This window comes from Prinia subflava, chromosome 6 (genome assembly GCF_021018805.1).
Source record: "Prinia subflava isolate CZ2003 ecotype Zambia chromosome 6, Cam_Psub_1.2, whole genome shotgun sequence".
Taxonomy (NCBI): Eukaryota; Metazoa; Chordata; class Aves; order Passeriformes; family Cisticolidae; genus Prinia; species Prinia subflava.
Window position 1 is genome coordinate 6777679 of NC_086252.1, and position 21785 is coordinate 6799463.

Consider the following 21785-nt stretch of genomic DNA (forward strand, 5'->3'; position numbering starts at 1 on the left):
GTGGCTGTCCTTTGCTGGAGATGGCAATTTTTGTTGCTGGTGCTGTGATGAACTGTAAGAGTTGCTTAATCAGCATTGGGATTTTTTCAGTACATCCTTCTAATTTTCTTTCATAGCTTGTGTGCAGAGAGCTTGGCAAATAACGAGTTGCAGGTTGATTGTCCTTCAAGTTTAAGCAAAGCCATTATCTTTTGCTCCCCAAGTCAGGTGTTAGATCCTCTCTGTTCTTTGTCTTCAAATGGAAATTGTGGCTGATCAGCCCCAGCATTAGGTAACCATTCATGGAGTAATTACCTGCTGCACAGTCACTGCCTCGTGTTTAGGGAATGTTAGAACAGAATTGGGTGCAATGTTCTGATTTCATTTTCTCGTAAAGGCGCATAACATAAATTTGCATCGTTTCTGCAATGTGGGAGCATCTTTGTAGCAAAACTCTGCTGCTGCTGTGCCAGTTTGTAAGGGAGGTGGGAGGGGTTTTCCATGTGCCCAACTATAGTAAGAACTACAGGGTTTGGGGTTTTCTTTTTACTGTTAGATACTGAAGTTGGAGAATGTTTGAGCTCTCCTGTTTTCAGAACTCTTCAGAGCCACTCCAGGCTCTTGTAGCCTTTTTTTTTCTTTTGTGGTTCAGTTGGTCCCCAATTGTGCTCTGCTACTGTAAGAGGTCATAGAATCCCAAAATAGATTGAGGTGGAAGGGACCTCTAAGCCATCTCCTTCCACCCCCAGCCATGGGCAGAGACACCTTCCACTGTCCCAGGCTGTTCCAAGCCCCAATGTCCAGCCTGGCCTTGGACACTGCCAGGGATCCAGGGGCAGCCACAGCTGCTCTGGGCACCCTGTGCCAGGGCCTGCCCACCCTCCCAGGGAAGAATTCCTTCCCAGTATCCCATCTATCCCAATTTCCCTTTGGCAGTGTGGCAATTTCCCTATTCCCCCTTGTCCTGTCCCTCCAGGCCCTTATCCAAAGTCCCTCTCCCTCTTTTTTATAAGCCCCCTTTAGGTATCAGAAGGGAGAAGGAAGTTTGCTACAGGTTTCCAAGTGTAAAAACTTGAACCAGCTTCATGTCTCATTGACCAGAAGACCAAGCAGCATTCCCTAAACTCCTGGGGGAAAAAAGACTTAAGTCTGGGAAACTGAGAAAACAAGTTACATTTTTATGGAAGGATTCCCAGTACACTGGGATTCTTCAACAATTTATTCCCTAGAGGATTTTAGGTGTAAAGAGAGAACAACCTGGTCTAGTGGAAGGTGTCTGTGCCCATGATAGGGGATGGGATGAGATGAGCTTTAAGGTCCCTTCCAACCCAAACCATTCTGGGATTCTCTGACACTCTGTGGGTCAGTTATTCAGTCATTACCAAAGGCTTCCTTTGGCATGCAGGTATTGTTTGGAGGTGAAACAGTCTGAGCTGGCGTCTGCCAGCTGGAAGAATGGACTTTAACACCAGAAACCTGTTACAGCTAAATCTTCTGGAAACAAAAAACACCACTGAAGAGTTAATCTTGTTTATTGTCAGGAGGTCCCAGTGCTGAAGGACAGACTGTGCAGAGTTGGCTGGTCATTGAATCCTGGGGGTTTCACCAGCATTTGTTCTCCAGGTTAACAGATTTACAGGAAGTGGGTGTTTTATTGACCAGAATTTGTATGTAACAATTAGTTTGTGATCCTGACTTAATGGCTGCCTTCAGAGTTGTTTGTTTGAAGGAGGAAGCTTTCCATGACTGAGAGTTTTTCTTTTCTGAACAGGATGCACAGGAGCTGTAGAAAATTCCTAGCAGTGCTAGCTGCTAATCATGGCTGTGAGAACTACAGACCTGAGTGGAAAATTAGGAATTTATGTTATTAATGATGAAGTGTGAGATTACCTGTTTGATTCTGTCACAACAGCATCAGGGAAACAGTACAGGGTTGGCTAAAAATTAGGGAGGCGAAGAAACAAAAGGCTGGCAGAAGTTTGCACCTCAGCCATGGCAGTGGGGTAAAAATCAAAACCAAAGTGGAATCATGGAATGGTTTGGGTTGGATGGGATCCTGAAGTTCATCTAGTTCCAACCCCTGCCTTGTAGGTACCATATTTCCTTTTCCAGAAGGTCCAATCTTGGCTCTGCTGACTCCAAAGACCATTTTTAAGGCTTCTCACCTGCCAGCATCTTCTCAAAGCAGCATTAAGCAACTTCAAGGGGTCCCTTTTTGAAATACTAATAATTTGCCATTTAATACCTGAAGTATTTCTGTAGAACAAATTGATGATTGTTTTGCCGCTGAGTTGTTATTTAAGCAGGCAAGGTTTGGAGCTCACAGAAGGCACCCAGAGCAGCCAGATTTTGCTGGTTGCTGTGTATTCAGATGAACTGGGTGTATTACATGCCCTGCTCCCTTGACCAGTGCTGGGTGTGTTGGTTTTTTTCCACCTTAGCTCCAATCAATCCAAGGCTGGCGGCTTTTCATTAGCTGCTCCTGCTCCCACGGTAATGTTGGGATTGCAGAGCCTGCTGGCAGTCTGTAACTTCCCCAGGTGCCCTGGAGCTCAGCAGCCTAAGCTGATTGACTCAGTTAGGGCCCCAGTCCCTAACAGCAAATGCAATCAATAAATCTTTGTTGGTAAATAATTGCTATCGAACAGAGTTTTAATATAAATTTATGAGTGGTGTTTTATCACAGCTTGAGGCTACAGCAAGCCACTGAGTGATGGATTTCAGATCACACTTGCATTCATTACATTAACTTTGTAAGTTATTTAAAGCTTGTACACTTAACATTGCTTTTGGCTTGCAATGACCTCCTGGGAGTAGACGTAGCACACACATTACTAATGGAGAGCCGGCTCCGTTCGCTCTGTGGATCCTCCAGCAAAACCCAGGGACTGAGCTCCCTGCACTCCACTTGGAGCCTTTTTCCTCCAGCTCCTCAAAACCACAAGCTGGAGGACTCCCCGTTCCTCCCTTAACCATGGAGTTGCAGTTTGGGAGGGAAGGTGGTAAAAAAAAGAAGGCGATTTGAGGCGTGAAGTTCTTCTCGGTTTGTGTGGAAATCGGAGGTGTTAAATCCTTAGTGTTGAGTCTGGAGGCCTGGGGTCAGCTGCACCCAACTGCCCACGGAGGGCTGTAAGAAAGAAGAGATTTCATACAAATTAGGGAAAACAGCACTGCCCAATTCATAATAATTTAGCCAAAAAACCCCTGGTATTTGGAGTAGAAGATTGACTTAGGTTCTTACTGCATAGCTTGGGGCCTCAATGGGATTTTTCCAATGTGCTGTGTGTACGTGGGGACCTGTTTGGCAGTGACTGGGGACGTGCCCAAGCTGCCTCTGAATTTCCTGAGAGGTACCAGGGGTCAGCAGGAACCCCTGGATCTCATTTCCTTGGCACAGGATCTGATGTGACTCAAATGCAGCCATAATGTCACTGAAGCAAGGGGCTTTTTTTTTCCTTGTTCTCCTCCTGTTAAATAACATTTCCTGTCATATGTGGGCCATTTATTTTTTTTTTAGGTGTAGCTAACCTCAAAGTGCATTTATAAGTGATCTAAACTCTGATTCTGAGACCATTTCTCCAGACCGTTCTGTAAAATTACTACAAAGTGGTGGCCCTGGGGATAAAAACTGTGGTTTATATGGGCTGCTCTGCTTTATAGCACTTCTAAGTTAGCTCCTTGTATTCAGAGCAGTTTGCTCTCCAGGTACTTCAAGATACTTTTAATTATCACATAATGTGAAAATGATTCTGTTTGCCAAAGGAATGCCTCAAGAAAATGGGGTGGGAAGTCTGGTTTGTTAGTTAGGCACAAACAGGTCCATCATCCATATTCAGTTCTGAGCTGGGCAGGTTGGTTTTTGTTTGGTTTTTTTTACATCAAAGCACAGAGTTATGCATTAAAAACATGGTAAAACCTCATTTTGAATAATTTTCTTCATTTAGATCCAAAACTGGAATTTCATAATTCATATGTAGACAGTAGCAAAACTTTAAATAATAAAAATCATGACCATGGGAGATTTTTACTCTTTTTTGAGATTATAATTGGCATGAATTTAAAATTATGTAAGTAATGACATGTTTTCTGTATAGTAAAGGGGTAGTTAAAAGGTTATGAAATATATACATTTTATTGGCTTCAAAACTTGAAAAAAAAAAAGACAGAGGGGAAAAAAAATCACCATTGTGATCCTTACTCCTTTTTCCCCATTAGAAGGTCTGAAGAACAAACCAGTGCAGGGAAACAGTAATTTTTGATCCCCACGGCACAGCACTAACTAGAATTGGGTCCCCCTAAACACCAGTGCTGTGCTGCAGGTGAGGTATAAAAGATGGGAAAGGTGAAGAGACAGATCACCTCCTATAGACAAACAGGAGAGTCAAAGGCAGAAATAAGCTTTCATTTTTTAATAGAAGAAAACAACGTCTCCAAGCGCTGGCAGGCGGTAATTGGGATGAGCAGGAGCTTTTGTGAGGAGGCGTTTCAGAAGCCCCGTTCTCCTTGAAAAAGTTTGAGTTCTAGTAAGGAGCAGCACAAAAAAATCCAGACATGTGACCCCTAGACAGGCAGAAAGTTGGGAGTTTGGATCACTGTGCTTTCAGGTGTCCAGCATGAGCTTTTTTTCATGGTCCCATTCGTGCAGTGTGTTGATTTTGGGAAGGGTTCTTCTCTGAAGTTCTGTTACAGCTGTGGCCAGGAGCAGGATTTTTACACGAGTACAGCTGACCCCTGTCCCCTCCTGGCTTTGGGACAGGGTCTGCAGAGGGATCACTTCATAAAGCTGCAGGTTTAATGGGAAAACAAAAGGGAAAAACACTTAACAAGAACTACTCCATTTGGGTTGGAACCACTGTGCTTGGTAGGGCATCTACGTTCTGTTTTCCCTTTATTTTAATTGCCTTGTACAGTGAGAAGGGAATAACTTGTTTTATAGGGATTAGGGAGCTGAAGTTTGTGTAGGGTGGATTCCTGGTTGTGATTTATTGAAATGGATACGTGCCCACTTTGGTCAGAGCTTGATCTGTGGCACCAGCGTGTCCCTGTGGTAGGTACTGACCACAGGATCTGCACTGGACATTCCCATAAGGCTTGCACAACCATAATACTGTCTGGATCCATTAGGAACTGCCTGCTGGCTTGGGTTTGGAAATTATAATTGCCTAAGGAAGTGCATTCTTTATTTACTACCTTGAATGTTCTACAGCATGTGGTATGTTATTTTTCAAAGTGAATTTCTGTTTGCAGCTGAGAACAGGTCAATGCCCTGTAGCAGTTCCTGTCTGTTTGTCTGTTAGAACACAACGATGCCTTTTAGTCTTTGCTGTTGATGGGAAGTTATGACTGCCCCATCCCTGGAAGTGTTCCAGGCTGGACAGGGCTTGGAGGAACCTGGTCCGGTGGAACGTGTCCCTGTCCATGGCAGGGGGTTGGAACTGGATGCATTTTCGTGTCCCTTCCAACCCAAACCATTCTGGGATTCTGTGATTGCTGGCATTCATCCCTGATTGAATATGGTGGAAAGGTGATTCACCCTGCCCTGCTCCTTTCCTCTCCAGTCAGACCTCTGTCATTAAATTATCCAGGATTTACTCGAAACACTTTGTATTTGCTCTGGTTTTGTTTTGCTGCTCTTGCCTGGGATTGGAGGGTTTTTTTGCCGGAATGAGTAGCCATCCAAGAGGGGTTTCCATGCTGGTGTCACCTTGGTGGTGTCACCTTTGTGCAGAGGGAATGAGAATACAGGTGTGTGCTCTTCTGTGGGCAGGGGATCCCCAGGAGCATGCTGCAGGGAGGCCACACAGCAGGATCCCTCAGCCTGGGGCTCAGCATTTATTTTAGGGGGTAAGGAAATGCATGGTGTCTTCTTCAGCTAGGAATCCACGTAGGTCATGCAAAAATGTGCTCTCCTGAGGCATGGAATTCAGTGAAAAAGGGGGTTTTTGTACCCATTAGACAAAGCCAATGGAGGGAATGTGTACTGTGGGAGAGGCAGAGTTCAGAGTGTAACTTGCAGAAGAAAGCCTGTCTGAAAACACTGGCCATTGCACTTCTCTCTGTCTGTGCCTTAGGCAGTTGTGTGCTGTCTGGAGGTGTTTCACCTTTCCTCTCTCTCTCCCCCCACCAGGGGATGCTGCTAAAGCGGAGTGGCAAGTCCCTGAACAAGGAGTGGAAGAAGAAATACGTGACACTGTGTGACAACGGCGTGCTGACCTACCATCCCAGCCTGCACGTGAGTACTCCCTGCCTCGGAATGCTCAGCCCTGCACAGCTGTGGCAGCCGTGGCTTTGCTGAGACCACTGTAGTGGGGGGGCTTCTTCCTCTCCCTTCATTCTCTTCCCTCTCAAAGAATCATTATCTGAAATAAAACTCTAGTTCTAGTGCACTGCAGTTCCTATGAATCCCTCTGGGACTGGGGCTTCCTTGTACCCCAAGGAGCTGCTGGAACTGTTTAAGCCTTTATTTTCTGCTAATTCTTTTATGGACTTGTTGTTGATCCCAGGATTAAAAAACAAGCGTTTTACAAGAAAAGGTTTCCTAGAGGTAGTAAAGAGGGAGGAGAGGGCTTTGTCAGTGTGCAGGGCTTGTGGTTTATTCAGGAGTAATTCTGAGCAGCTTTTTGGAAATGGCATAGCCATTAAAATATGTCCCATACAACTTCCATGTAAAAGCATCTGTCCCTGTCCCAAGGATGCTGTCTGTCCCTCAAAGTGTGTGACACAATTCCTAGTATGGATTTGGGGGTGGAAGGGGCACAGAGAGCCCACTTAGGACTAGCCCACCTCAGGAATCATAGTGTGACCCTCACCAAGGTTAAATAATATATGTACATATATATATGAGAGATATAGATATATAGGGGATAGATGTGAGAGATATATATATATGGTTTCATATAATATCTGATCTTGTATTTTATCATTATCCTACGTATGAAAATCAGAGGGTTGCCACTTGTAATGTTTTTAGGGACAGTTGTTTCTAAACCTGTTGGCGGCATCTTGAGCTCCTGGGCACTTTTACATTAAGGAGTGAAAATCAAGGTTTTGATGCATTTTCTAGAAATTCTGGGGTTTATAGTATAGTATATAGTATATAGTATAGTATATAGGTATACCTGCAGCTGGAACTGGCAGGAAGCTTCTGCTTTGGATGGATGGTGTCTGAGGAGCATGGAATCCTAGAATCATTGAGGTTGAAAAGCACTCTGAGATTGTCAGGCCCAGCTATAGCCCAGCATTAAACCACATCCCCAAGTGCCACATCCATGTCTGGCCACACTGATGCTGTGCTTGTCCCCACTTGCTGTTCCCTGTCTGTGGAATATTTTCACAGCACTTTTTCTCTGCCTTGACACAAGATTTTATAGTCTCAGGTCCTGCCATAATGATGCTTGGCTCTGGTTTCTGATGTGATGTCCATGTCTCTTAAAAATTATGTGGTAAATTAGATGACAAGTAGCTTCAAGGCATTGCTGCTTCCCATCAGAAACCTTGTCCCTCAGTCCCTGTGTTCTGGAGCAGGGCTTTCACTGCTCCTTTGTGTGATGTAGTTCACGTCTTTCTGCCCAATTTGGTCACTTTTATTGCCTCTAAATTTGACTAATTCTGCTGTGACGTAGCCCTGAAATACCCAAATTTGTGTCTTGGTATTGCTCCCAGAAGGGGAGCACAGATACTGCGTGTCCCATGGAGCTGCCACCTGAGTCTGCCTTAGATTGTGCTGCTCATCAAGCACGGAGGAGGCTGCTGTGTGTGCCCTGGCCCTTCCTGGCTGCTGGAAAAGGCTCTATTGTTCTGGCAGGGCCGTGCACGGGTGAGTTTTTCATTGCTCTGGCAGACAATGGAGAAACTTCTCCTCTGCAGGCTCCCCCGGAGCTGCAGCGTCGCCCCCAGAGTAAGAATCCATTGAGGTTACACGTAATTACTTTGAGATTAGAGGTAAATCCATCGGAGATTAAAGAGACTCCATTTAAAGAAGAAGTAATTACCAGCCTGTAATTGTTTCCCTCTGTCCCCCACCGTGCCCCCCCACCCCAAGAAGAAGGTGCTGGGCTTGGTGTCGCCTCTTTCTCCTTGCGTGGATTGGAGGCGTTTGTGAGGGAACCACAGATATTTTCAGTCAGCCACACTCCCAGTACACTTTGTACTAAACTTTGTTGGCAGGAATGTCACAATTTCTTCATGGGAATTGCCAGGTGAAAGCATCCTCCCCCAAACAAAACTCTGATACTGTGTTTCTGGTTTGGTTTTGCTGGTTTTTGTTTATCAGTAATTTTTTGTTCCTTTTTTAACAGCAAAATGATGAATTTTTAATGCTGTGCTTGCATTGCTGGGATGATTTCTTACATTGTTTTGAAAAATCAGGGCCTTACTCCTACCTAGTTTCCCATTAAGCAGCAGTGAAGAAAAAAGCTTTTGTTAGCCATCTAAAGTCAGTTTCCTAAACTTGTATAAAGCCTGGCTCTAATCAGATTTAGGTTGTTTCAAATGTGCAGGTCATTTCAGTTAATCAAAATGTTGCCCTTTTAATTCTGGAGTGAATTTTTAATTGTAGTGAAAGATGGGCTGGCCTCTAGTGGTGGCAGCAGAAGGAAATTTAGGAGATTGTTTGGTCTGTCCGGGCTGTGGTTTGAGTCAGAGCCTAACACCTTGTGTTGGAAGGACCAATTCCAGTGTTCAGTGGCTGACAGTGAGCGCTGTGTTAAATACTGCTCGAGGTTTGGCCACAAGTGGATCTGTTGTCTCTGCCAGATGCGTTCGGTGGCGGCTCAGGCACCAAGCAGCAGCTGTAACATAGAGAACAGGTATTGCAGAATCCAGCCCTGACATCCTCCTTGAAAGCACTGCCTACAGAATGAAAGGTTTTGAGGCGGGGAGGGAAAAAATCAAATTAGGCCCTTTCTTGCAGAGGAGGTGTCCCTGGGAGGGTCAGGGCTGTTTGGCAGGGCAGCGTGCTGAAATGAGCGTGGCATTGTGCCAGCTGCACGAGTGACTCCTGATGCCACCAGGCTGATGTTTGACACAATAGCAAAATCCCTCTCGTTTCTTTTCAGGAAGGTGGGGGGAGAGGAAAACGGGGGAAGCAAAAAATACATGTACATAAGCACCCTACTGTTTCCTGACTTGGTCATGTCAGGTTTTTTCAAGAGCCTCAAACCTTCCAGTCCCTTGGGATGCCGAGGAGCTCCGCCGATAGAAAATGGTTGGGGATAATGAGAGAGAACTTTGACCCCCAGGCTTCAAAGTTCACCAGAGCTCCCTATTCATCTTGGGCTTCTGGAGCAGAGCCGTGGAGTGGATCACTAAAATTCTGGCTGGCAAATTCCGTGTCAGTCTCCCCAAAGGGCCCCGGGGGAATTTGTCGAGGCATCTCCTGGCTTTTTAATGGCGGGATGCCCCGCGTGGGGAATGCATTCAGGGGATACCTGCTGGGCAGCACTGCTTTATCTGAGCCTCGTCCCGATGAATAGCTGATGGTGTCTCACCACTGGCTGCCTGCCACAGGGCTGCCAGCGTGCCACAGGTCAGCACACGACAAAGCTGTAGCTGGGGATGTCCATTCTCTGCTCTTGTATCTTCACCATCGCTGCGCCTCATTTATGAGAAGAAGAAAAGGGAGAAAAAAGGCTGAAAACAGCTCTTTTTGGGTAAGGGCAGTTTCCCCCTTTTATGTTTAGTTTGGTCTAGATTTGATTTCAAATAAAAGCACAGTGCTGGGGCGCCTTAGGGGGGAAGAAGAGCTTCTTAAATACGTGAGAAGGAAGGTGCAGTACCCATGTAGAACACATCTGATACACAAACCCCGTGTATCTACACAGCAGGGTTGGTGTTTGTTTGCTGCAACCTTTAACCTTCATCTTCACTGGTCTAGTGTCATGACCTGGAGATTGTAAATGTGATCGGGGGGGATATCTGGTTTTATCTCCATGAGGGAGGTGTGGATTCACCTGATTTGCTCAATTCATCTGACAGTAGCCATGGTTCCAAATTCTCCCCAGTGGTGGCTAAGAGAGCAGCCCACATGAGCTTAGCAGTGTTGTTCTATCCTTAAATGAATTGGATGCTTAGTTTTTTAAAAAAAGGCAATATTTCCTGGTAAAACAAAAGCTTGGTAAGGAGTCAGCTCCAACACTGAGCTAAATTGGCACAAGAGCTTCAGCAATGATTGTATGGACACATCCTCTCACAAGACCCTACAAACCCCAGACACTGTAAAATCCCTTAAGACCTGAATTGTCATTTTCTCTGCTTGGCCATTTCCTCCAAAAACGCAGATGGTGGGAAGCAGGAGGCTTTTGAGAATGTCCTCTGTGTTGGTATCTGGAAGTGTTGTAGCTCCATGCACTTTTCTCAAGTCCCAGCATTTCTCTCAGAGCTGCAGTTGAAATTTTTGTTACCAGCTTTTGTGATTTTCCTGAATTATTTGGAAACAGAAAACCTGCTTGCAAATGCAGGATCCCACCTCCCCTCATCCCTGGGAGCAGTGTGGTGTCCTGTGTGGCCAGTCAGCACCCAGAGCCTGGTGCTGCTCCGGCCGAGGGAACGGCGCTCCCCTTCCCGTTAGGAATATCCCTCACAGCTCAGCCTTGTTTCCAGAGTTGTGTTACCTCAGGCAGTTCAGTAGCTCTGGAGTGTGTTGTTTGTGTTGCTGTAATAGAAATATTCATGCACATGTATTTCTAAAATACCATTGTGTCTGTCCATCCCCCCACTCCCCCCCACTGAAGGAGTGTAAAGCTGGATATTGGTGGGCTGGCATTTCCTATCAACAACTAATCATCAAAGCAGCCTTTGGTAAATAGGGACTTGGACTGACCAAAGGACCCTGGAAGTGCTCAAGGCTGGGCTGGAGAGGGTTTGGAGCATCCTGGGATACTGGAAAGTTCCTGTCCATGGCAGGGGGTGGAACAGGATGGGCTTTAAGGTCCGTTCCAAACCAAACTGTTCTGGGGTTCTCTGTTACTTCTCACGTGTGATGTAGCTCTCCCTCCTGGGAGAGATCAAAACAAATCCTGCGATTTGAGTATTGATGAAGATAGATCTGAAGCTTGTGTAAGCTTTTATTGTAGTTACTGTTGCATCCACTAGCATGCCTAAAACATTGGTTAGGATAGAAGAAAATGAATGATAGGAACAGTTAAATATCAGTATAGTAATTTCTGATTTTTATAAAGTTCTGTAGCTGTACAGATCAGTTCAGTCCCTTTTGAGTTTCCTGGGAAACTTCTTCATTGTCTTAATCTGAAAAATGTAATGAAGATAAATTTGGGAGAAAAATATAAAACTGAAGATCTTAGAACCACAGAATATCCTGAGTGGGAAGAGACCCACGAGGATCTGTCCAGGCCTGTGTGGCCTCGAGGGAGTGGACACTCAGTAGTGTGGCAAACACAACTGTGCCTTGGCAGAGCTGCACAGGCTGGAGCAAACACACATTTCAGTGTCTTATCTGTCTGCTCCTTCTTCAGAAAGCCAAGGAAAATTCTGAGGATCAGAATGAGTTGCAATTTAAGAGGCAAAAGCCGAGCTATTAATTAATCAGGGGGGTTTATAAAATTAGAGCTTCCTGTCCAGCCGAGCTAACTGCTGTGGGTATAAATGCTTCATAAATTACTCAGGATGGTAAAACTCCGGTTTGTCTTTTACAGCAGCTCTCATTACAAAGGCTGAACGAGAAGTGAAGTGCAAGGGGGAGAATTCTCTTAAAATTTTATGCAAATAAGGGATCCATTTACAAAAAGACCAACATTTTGTTGCTGTTGTGTTCCAAGTTTTCTCTGACTTTCTTCCCCGTTCTGCAACACTGATAGAGCTGATTAACACCACGGTATTGATATACGCAGTGCTTTTTATTACTGAAATTTAATGTTCTTGATTCCCAACATGAAGCAAACAGATTCATGATGACCTTCCTTTTGTCAGGACAGAGTGCTTTAGGATGATCAGTGTTTTCCAGAATGCATTCCCATTCCTCTGTTCTCCTCAGAAAATAACATTTCACGGCTTTCCTTCAGATTAACTATGTATTACGGAGCTGAATGATATTATGGCCGTGTTTATATGCGAGAGGGGGGGACAGCTAATTCCCCAGGACCATTTGATGAATATATTCCACTGTGGCTCATATCCCGACGGTCCGGCTGCGGCTCAGGCCCTTCCTGGGGAAAGCAGTGAGGGCGAGGAGTTGGGGAGACCTTTCTCTTCGTTGTTGTTGTTGTTTCTTCTTAGGTGTGCCTGTGGCCCCACACGGAAACCAATCAAAGAGCGATTTATGTTCATTAAGGGCTTGTCAAAACTGAAAAATTTTCTAATCAACAGCGATGTGGCGGCGGCCCCTCCATGGCTGGGAGTGTCGCCTCGGCGGCAGCGGCTCCGTGCCTGTTACAACTCTAGGCTAGGAATCTGCTGATGATTACATTAGGCTAAGCTGCGAAGTAAATGAACCATGGCTTATTTAGGTGCAACTAGCTCCAGTGTAGTCCTGCCCCGCAGGGCACTTTATAGCGTTTTATGGCTTTAAAATTAGTGTAGCTTCCCATTTGCTGCAGGGTGCTGCATGTTATGCCTTTGAACTCAATAAGCAAAGGGAAGGGGGCCTTTTGTTTTTTTTCTTCTTCTCCCCCCCTCCTTTTCTTCTTTTTGCAGTTTAGCAATTTTGTTTTGCATCTTTTCCAGACGGCATTTTGCAATAAAAATGTCTGACTGCCACAGAGAGGCACAAAAGTCAGGGCTCCATCCAATTTCCCGGGCTGCTCTTGGTTTGAGGGGGAAGAGGATTTGGTTGTTGCTGAGGGTGAACAATAGGTTTTGTGGATCCAATAGGTCAGCTCACAGAATTGGAATTGTCTTTCAAAAAATACGCTGTACACAGTCTTTAAAATGTCATCCAGAGGTGCAACCATAAACTTCCTTTTCCATAATAATTTTTATTACGCCTCAGATCAGAAAACACTATTTCAAGCTCAGTAAGTGGAGCCTTAGGAGTGTTATGTCCGATTGAACAGTGGGGGAAAACTGCCACAAAATGAAGGTGTTTTTTACAGAATCACAGAACGGTGTGGGTTGGAAAGGACCTTGAAGCTCATTTTGTTCCACCTCCCTGCCTTGGGCAGGGACATCTTCCACTACCCCAGGTTCCTCCAAGCCCCATCCAGTGTGGCCTTGGAGACTACCAGGGATAGGTTAGAAGCTCATCATCTCTCAGTGGAAACCAGACACAGATCTGGGGAGGATTCTTAGCTTGGACCTGTGCCTAGTGATGGAAAAAACAGGCTTTTGAAAGATTGGAATAGCTGAAAAGGAAGAAAAAAGTGTGATATTCATACCTGTGTACCATTATAGCCTTGGAAAGTCACTGCTCTTGGAGTCTCTCATTTCATATGTGATGCATTGGAAAAGGGTGGCAGTAGGACAGATGGAAGAAACATGGGGAGACCTCTAGGATGGGGCAGATTTTTTTTACATTTTATTATTGTGACACGTGGCTTATCCTGATGTGAGTGGTTTCAATATGAGCTTGGAAACCCCTTTGCCAATGTAAAACCACAACCCTAGTGAAGGGCTTTCTCCTCATCCACCACTCTTGTATTATTTGAAAACCCTCAAACTCCATAATGTTTTTTCTATCCATGGTTTTGATCATCTGAGCCATGTCTTTAACTTGAGGATGGCTCTAGAGCACAACCATGCATAGGGCAAGGGGGAATGGCTTTAGGCTGAAGGAGAGTGGATTCAGATGGGATATTGGGAGGGAATTGTTCCCTGGGAGGGTGGGCAGGCCCTGGCACAGGGTGCCCAGAGCAGCTGTGGATGCCCCTGGATCCCTGGAAGTGTCCAAGGCCAGACTGGACATAGCCATCAAGCTGGAGCCACCTCATAGCCTGGGTCCAGCTTGTGGCTCTTGGTGGAGTGTCTTCTCCAGCTTTGAGGACCATCAGCAATCACTGTGATGTGCAGCTGTGAACTCAACAACTCCTGGCATTCAGAATCCAAAGAGGCTCCCCAAAACAGCGGTATCCCTTTTTGGTAGGCCTGTTTAGAAAACACCATCATACTCGTTTGCTCAATTTGCATGTCTGAAAGGCTTGTGCTCAGTTAATTGGTTAAATTAATTTCTGCTGTTGTAAACAGAGAGCTGCTGTATTAAGAGCAGAACTAAAGTAATTTTACTTTACATTATTCTGTGTCATGGCGCATCGTTCCTTTCTTACTCAAGGCAATTCATTTTGCGGGGCTGTCAAGTAATACTTGGTGTCATCTTCAGTCAATGCAGCTTTTTTGATTTTCCGCTGATATTTTAACAGTTTATTTAGTCCTGTAGATAATGGTCAATGGCCTTGAGTAGTCAAATTAACACCTCGGTGGCGCCGGACCGGAGCGGTAACCCGGGGACGAAAAGGGATGAGAATCGACGCGGGGAGCGCGTTTTGGGGATTATGGATTGATGGATGCGGAGGCAGCGTCGCCCCGCTCTGACTAAGATGGAGCTGCCGGTTCGTGCTGACTGCAGGCCATCATCGCCTGCCCCGTGTCTCCGCAGCTGGAGCCGCACGGAGACCCTGGGGACGCCTCGGATCCCGGGATCGGCGGAACGTTCCGCCAGCCGCCGGAACCGGAGACGGCGCCAATTGGATTCAGTCCTGAGATTCCTGTGGGGATCTCTTTGGGACAGCGGAGGCACTAATGGCTGGTGTTCCCCTGCCCTGGGAGGAGGGGGAGCCGTGTAAAGCCGTGCTGCTGCCAGCGAGCTGCGAGCCCCGGGTCCCCCACCACAACTCTCAATTGCTAGCAGGTTTCTCTCACTGCACCTCATTTGCATCTGGGACATCAATTAGCATGTTTGTTGAGGCTAATTGAATGAAACTCAATCATAGCTCTTAATTGCTTGACTATGTGAAAAGAAATCACATTAATGCAGCTAATTAAGTGTATGGCAATAGATGCAACATAATTAGGAGCGAAATGTAAAAAACAAGCGACGGCGGAGGTGCGAGCGCGGGGGATCGGAGCGCCCGCGTCTCCTGCGCCGCGTGTTTGGGGAGGGGTCCCTCTGCTTTGCTGCTGGCTTTAATTTTATTTTTTTAATTTATTTTTTAAATTTTTTCCCTCTGCCTTGCTGAATGATGAACGCAGACAAGTTGAGAAGAAAAATGCAAATGGATTTGCAATTACTAGTTTTTCAAGCTGTTGAGGGGCAGAAGATGGCACGTCTGGGGTGGCCCACTGTTGAGTGGGCTCTAGGGACTTGTTAAGTGCTGTTTAAAAGTACTTGGCTTTGAATTACCCTCATGCCTTGTTAAAGGGTTTTTTCCCCTTTTTTCTCGGATCAGCATTTTCTACAACTAACATCTCGGGGAGTTATCCCTGTACCATTTGCATATCAAAATCCAGCTTGCTGTCTTCTCTTTAACACAGCATATTCCAGATGACAGCAAGACCCTCATCTGTTCTAATCTGATCAAACCCTCCATTGCGTCTCTGAAGCCCCGGCGTCATTTTGTAGTTTGAACTCTCGTTCCCCGAGCGGGGATCTGACGGGGCTGGGAGCGAGGTCCTTGCCCTCCCCTCCTCGGGGAGACCCGCAGATTATCGCCGTGCATCCTGCACACGATGAAAGGGCCTTTATTATTTACATTTGATAGATCCCCATAAATATTTAAGCTGACATTAATACCTACCCGGCATCTGTTGTTGTTTGGGCGCTTCGCTCTAGCAACGCATTGGTTTTGTGTTTGCCAACATCTCCCTCGCTTCCTCAAGTGGTTTTGTGGCTCACCTCAGCCTGGTTTACACCCAGTTAAAAGACCTTTAATAACACCCTGCCACATCTCAAGTTGTGAAATCACACCCACCCTTCACCTCAATTGGATCCAGAAACCCCTTCTCCAGTTTAACTTGGTTGTACGTTAAATAAAACTTTAGAGAAAATCACGTACCGAGGCTTAGTCACTCTGATTAAACCTCACTTTAGAGCCCACGAGCAATAAATGCTCAATTATCTTCTGCTTATTGTATTTTAATTTGTGAAGAAGTGACACCCGAACAAGAAAGTTTTGCCAAGTTCATAATTTATGGATGAACGGTGTTTGTTCTGCAACACCTAGTAAAGGAATTTTCCTGAGCCTTTGTTTTTCTCTTGGAAGCAGAGAGAATTCCAATTCTCTTGGAATTTTCCTGAGTGGATTTCCTTTGTTTTTCTCTTCTCTCTGTCCCCTCTCCCCACAGATTGTTCAGACTCCACCTTTTCCTGTTAATAATTCTCAGACAGCTTGGGAAAAATCAGCTGCCATGATGGCTTAGTTTGAGGGTTTCATCACTGATTTGTGTTAACTATGAAGAAATTATTGCTGGTCCAGATTTTTATGAGTTTTGAGCAGAATAAATAATTTGTGTTGTCAAAACTGCCAAAGGTGAAAGAATCTTGATGAGGGAGCAATCAGCTCCCTGGATTGTGGCAGCAGTGATACAGATTTTGGGTAAATTCAGGAAATTTCTGTGAAGTGGTGTTAGCGTAGGAAAACATATAACCACACAGAGGCGATCATATGCGGTTCTTTATTCTAGCGCGCGGGACACCGGGGTGATAATACACCCAAATCTGATGTCCAAAGCATACAGAGTCGATTCGTGATTTTTATAGTTTAAATTATACACATGTTAACTAACCCCCACCCCTAGATACTGATTATCCTATTCCTTAGTTACTATCTTAAATCATACCTACGCTTCTACCCTGATCCACACTTGATTTGGTTAAAACAATAGCATGGAGCTGTTGACGCTTGTTCCCAGCTAGCTGCGTAAGTTCCAGTTGTACGTTCTCTACTTTCCTCCCCTTACATATTACTCAATCTGGAAATTATATTTTTAACCCTCCACCAACAGTGGGAGCCCAGATCTTCTCCCAGCCACCTCAAATCACTGTTTTTCTCTTGGGGTCCTTAATCCCAGAGTCCTGAAGTGATTTGGGTTGGAAGGGACATTAAAACTCACCTCATTCCATCCCCTGCCATGGGCAGGAACACCTTCCACTATCATAGGTTACTCCAGCCCCATCCAGCCTGGCCTTGGACACTTCCAGGGATCCAGGGGCAGCCACAGCTTCTCTGGGCAGCCCAGATACCTTTTTGTGCAATGCTCTTGCCCCTTTTCACCCCTGATTTTACTCTCCTGTGCTGCCCCTCTTGCATGTCCTCTTTTAAGAGAGTGTCTCTTTTGTTGCTGTTCATGTCCTTATATTTGTTCAATTATTTTTTTCTGGAATGTTAGTGACCACAACCCTGTGTACCAGGAGATGTGAATTTCAGTGAATTGTGTGCTGGCTTTAACATTCACCCTCTCTCCTGGAAATATCTGTGCTGGTGTATCCCAGGATCAGTCTGCCCTCTGATAAAAACACCCATGTCCATTTGCTTTTCTGTTTATTTCCCCTTTGTGAACTTTCCAGGCAAGAATCAGCAAAAGCCTTTTCCACTTCTGGCTCCCTGTGTTTGCTCTAATCAGATTCAATTTGCATGATTTTTTTTCCCCTTTGATGATGTTTTGTGTAGGTGCAGGAAGTGTCATATTCTAAGGAAACAACGTTGGAATTGCTAAAACCCTACCTGCTAGTAACTTTTGAAACTTTGGTACCTGCTGATCCATTCCAGCCAAGTTTGAGGGAGAAAGAGATGAGAGTATAAAACACTGGCAGAGAGGAGACACAAGTCAATGTGCTCAGGAGGAAGGACTCAGCCTGGTGTTCTCGTTCTGTTTGGGGGCCTTTAGCTGGTGAATTCCCACACCTGGCTGTGTTGGGAATCACCTCTTATCCAGCTGGTAGTTGGGGGATCCATGAGAAAGCTCCAGACTTTTGGAGTTATTTGTAAGAAGTGTGGAAAGGATTATCAGGAACATGGAAGGAAGGGGAAGACCATATGGTGGGTGCTGGCAGAGGATGAAGGGCCAAAGCCTTGTGAAACCAGGTTTATTTAAATTCTGTCGCTTACAGAACTCCCTGTCTGATGGGGCTTTGGGGCTTTTTTCCTCTCTTTGCAGGATTACATGCAGAACGTTCACGGGAAAGAGATTGACTTGCTGAGAACCACTGTGAAGGTCCCCGGGAAGAGGCCACCCCGAGCCACATCAGCCTGTGCCCCCATCTCCAGCCCCAAAACCAACGGCCTCTCCAAAGACATGAGCAGTTTACACATCTCACCAAATTCAGGTAAGAGGAGACCTTGCTGGGGAAAAACATACGCAGACAAAAGTCTGTGTTTCCAGTGTCTGTAGGGAATTACCATGAACAACTGGGATGGAGATGGATATCTCTGAGTAACTGGAAATGTTCCAGGCCAGGCTGGTGGTGCTCAGAGCACCCTGGTGTCGTGGAAGGTCTCCCTGCCCATGGTAGGGGGTGCAATTAGTTGAACTTTAGGATCCCTTCCAGCCTAAACCGTTCTGGGATTTACAAACCCACTGATGTGGAAGTTTTTCAGCCCTGACTGCTGATCTGTCCCCCAGGAGAGATTCTGAGTTTCTGAGTAGCCTTCAGTGTCTTTGTGTGTTTGTTACCTTGTACTTGCCAAAGCCATACATAATTTCACAATAATTAACATACGGGAGGAATTTACGATCTCTTGTCTAATACTTAGGAAAAGCAAATGCTGTATGATCTGGAAGGGCTTTTTATGGCTTCCTGGTGAGATCCACAGCCCTTCTGTCCTCTTTTGGAAAGTTCAGTATTATGCATTCTTCTAACAGCAAGATTCTTCTTTGGAAAGCTGTTTTAATTTATTGATGGAAGTGGTTTATGGCTCCTTCTGAGCTCTAAACAAAGACGTTTATTGTTTACTGAAGTACTTGTCCATACAGCTAAGTGGATTTTAAAAAATTGCATTAAGGGAAAACATTTGAGACAATTTATCTTGTAAAATGCACAGCTTGTACAAAACTCATAATGGTCTAGTGGAAGTTCTGTCAGCATGTTTGGGATGACATCCATAAAGTGCCAAGTGCCTTTTGCATTTATGGGTAACATAGACACCTCCTGCATGTGCCAGCAATACCATCCCCACACTCCTGTCCCTGGGCAAAACCCACTGGGATGAGCAGCCCTGGGATTCCTGGATATTCAAGTGTCTTCTCTTGGACAGTAATAATTACCTGTCTCATGCTTCATAGAATCATGCTGGTTTGGGTTGGAAGGGACCCTAAATATCATCTAATTCCAACCCCCAGTCCTTCAAGCCAAGGTGTAATTCCCTGCTTTTTTGGGATATTCCCCTTTTTTAGGAGAAAACACAGAAGGTTTTTTCCTTCCAACTGTGAATGGTACTGTTTGAGATAGATTTTTAAAGTGGTGCCCCTGAGCAGACACCGCTGGAGATCTCAGGCTGGAACCTGAGGTGTCTGAAGCCATGATTTCATCAAACTCTTTTTCAAGTTGTGAATTGGCACTAGAAGAGTTCTTAATTTTCAGGAGAAAATTATTCATGGGTGGGTTGGTTTTTTTCCAGTTTACTATATAATTTAGATTACTAGGTGTGGGGAGTGCTTTGGTTTTCAACATACTTCCTAACTTAGGGAAGCAAAGTGCTGGACTGAGTCAATAAATTGCAGGTGAGATCTTTAAATAAAGAGATTTCAGCTTTTAACACATTTGAACAGAGTCAAAAATTACTTGATAGCTTCAGAGAAGCAAGGTTTTGGAAACATATTTAGAGATATACGAGAATTTAAGGTTTATAGCATGGAATTTACATGTTTTGGCATCTACTTGGATTGCCAGGTCAAAGGGAAACTTTCCATGACAGTTTACAGCAGGCAGCTCTTACTGTGTGTGTGTGTGTCCTGGCCAGCCTGATGTTTGATCACACAGAAAGAAGTCAATTATGCCAGAAATTCCAAATGCTGGGAAATTTAGATAGTGATTTTCAAACAACACTGTGGGAGTAGTTGGAGCTTCTCTCCTCCCTTTTGGCTTCTTCATCCTCTTGCTTAGAAATACTGAAAGACTCTGCTACTGTTGATGTCTGGTCAGCATCTGCTGCTTGTTATTGGCTTAAAAGCAAACACAAAAAGGAGCTGCTTATCAGTTAAGAATGACTAAAAAGAAAGAAAAGAAAGAAAAGAAAGAAAAGAAGGTCACTGTCCCAAGCTGTGCCTGCCTTCTTCATCTGAGCTCTGATGTGGTCAGGGACAGTGGTCACAGCTCCTGATGGGTGGGAGACCTGTAGGTACCTGGGGCTGAGTTTCTGGAGTGCCAGGAGGACACCTGGAATATCTGCAGTTGTCTGCTATGCTCAGGACATCTGCAGATTATCCCTTGCAGGCTGTGCTGTTTCCTCACAGCTTCCCCTCACTTGTTAGTGCTGGGAAAAGTGATGTGTGGAGCCTGTGTGATGCTTGAAAGTGGATCAGATCACAGGGCTGAACTGGTCACTTACTGGTCATCACTGGGAGGTTTCTGTACATGGACCTGCCATGTGGAGAAGATTTGGACCAAACAGGGACAATCAACACTTGCTGTTTTGGTTTTTAGGCCTGGAAATTCACTCTGTTTCTCTGCTTCACGTTACCTCTTCCCCAAAACAGTTAAATGCTGCTTGTCTTGGATGATGCCTTCATTTGACATTTAAACACTGCTTGGAAGCTGCCCCTTAAGGATGGATTTCAGTGCCAACTTTGCCAAGAAATTGATGGATTAAATGCCTATTTGATTGCCTGTAACTGATACTTCAAGTCCATATTTCAGCAAATAGTTGTCTGTGAGTCTTATTTCTTGTGATTCAACTGCTCTTCTGATCCCACCACGGTCTGTGAGGCAACAGAGCAGCTCAAGATCCTCCTTCTTCTCATCCCCTTCCCTCTCTAAAGCATTTTTGGACCTCAGTGATTGATCAGACACCTTTAATTTCCTCCCACATGGAGAGGGTCTTTCCCAAGGTGCTTCTCATAACAGTGCTGTGAGCAGAATAGAGGGAATGAGGCTGATCAGGACAATATTGGGAATTCAGGAAGGACAAGCTCAGTTCTTGGGCACAAACTCAGATCCAGTTTATCAGTTCCAGTCCTTGAGAGTTGGAATTTCAGAGATGTTAAAAAAAACCAAAAAACCAAAAAAACCCCCAAAACTTTATGAGACTGTGTGAATTAAAAAACCTCTGGATTGTTCTTCCCTGCTGGGTTTTCCACTGGCACAAGGGCTGGGAAGAATCCTTTCCCCTTGACATCAAGTCACAGTCCATTGTCACAGTCATGGTGGCACAGTGAACAAACTGGAAGTGCAACAGCAGTAGGAAAAAGGAATATTTTCTGTGTTCTGTCAGAAAGCAGAGAAAGGAGTAGAAGGTTGGGCTGCTCCTGCTGTTGCAAAGCAAAGCACCTTGTCTGGAAAAAGGTTGACTTTGGTTTGAAAACTGATCTTTCCTTGGGTTCTTGGAGGTGCAGTTTGGGGTTCATTGTGTAAGAACTGGGATTCTGTGTGCCAGCTTCTCCCAGAAAATACTGAGATGCAGGGTTGTTTTAGCTGTGTTGTTTATGAGTAACAGGGTTGTTAGCTGTGGCTTTAGGGAAGGTGCTCACACTTGTAAGCTGTGAGTTGGGAGAAATGGATGTTTACTCCCTTTAGTCTAAAATTGTCACTTCTGTGGTATTTTCAGTCCAAGAAAATGATGACAAACCATGCTGAAGTAACTGAAATTTAAATTAAATTTACATGGCACTGGTTGAGGCAGCTCAGTTGGAAGTCCTTCAGAAAAGGGTAATTCTTGGACTTGCTCAGTTCCAGCTTTCTCTAAGAGCTGGGAGCAGGGCCAGTGTCC

At 45.1% G+C, this 21785-nt stretch overlaps 1 protein-coding gene across 6 annotated transcripts in view; it reads left to right on the forward strand.

The window, feature by feature from the left end:
* AGAP1 (ArfGAP with GTPase domain, ankyrin repeat and PH domain 1) overlaps positions 1–21785 on the forward strand; it is a 309343-nt gene that overhangs the window by 179012 nt on the left and 108546 nt on the right. For all 6 annotated transcript variants that reach the window (XM_063400012.1, XM_063400015.1, XM_063400014.1 and 3 more), the window contains exons 10-11: positions 6107–6211; positions 18019–18187. In XM_063400012.1, coding sequence (XP_063256082.1) covers positions 6107–6211; positions 18019–18187 — 274 coding nt within the window. The remainder of the gene's footprint in view (positions 1–6106; positions 6212–18018; positions 18188–21785) is intronic.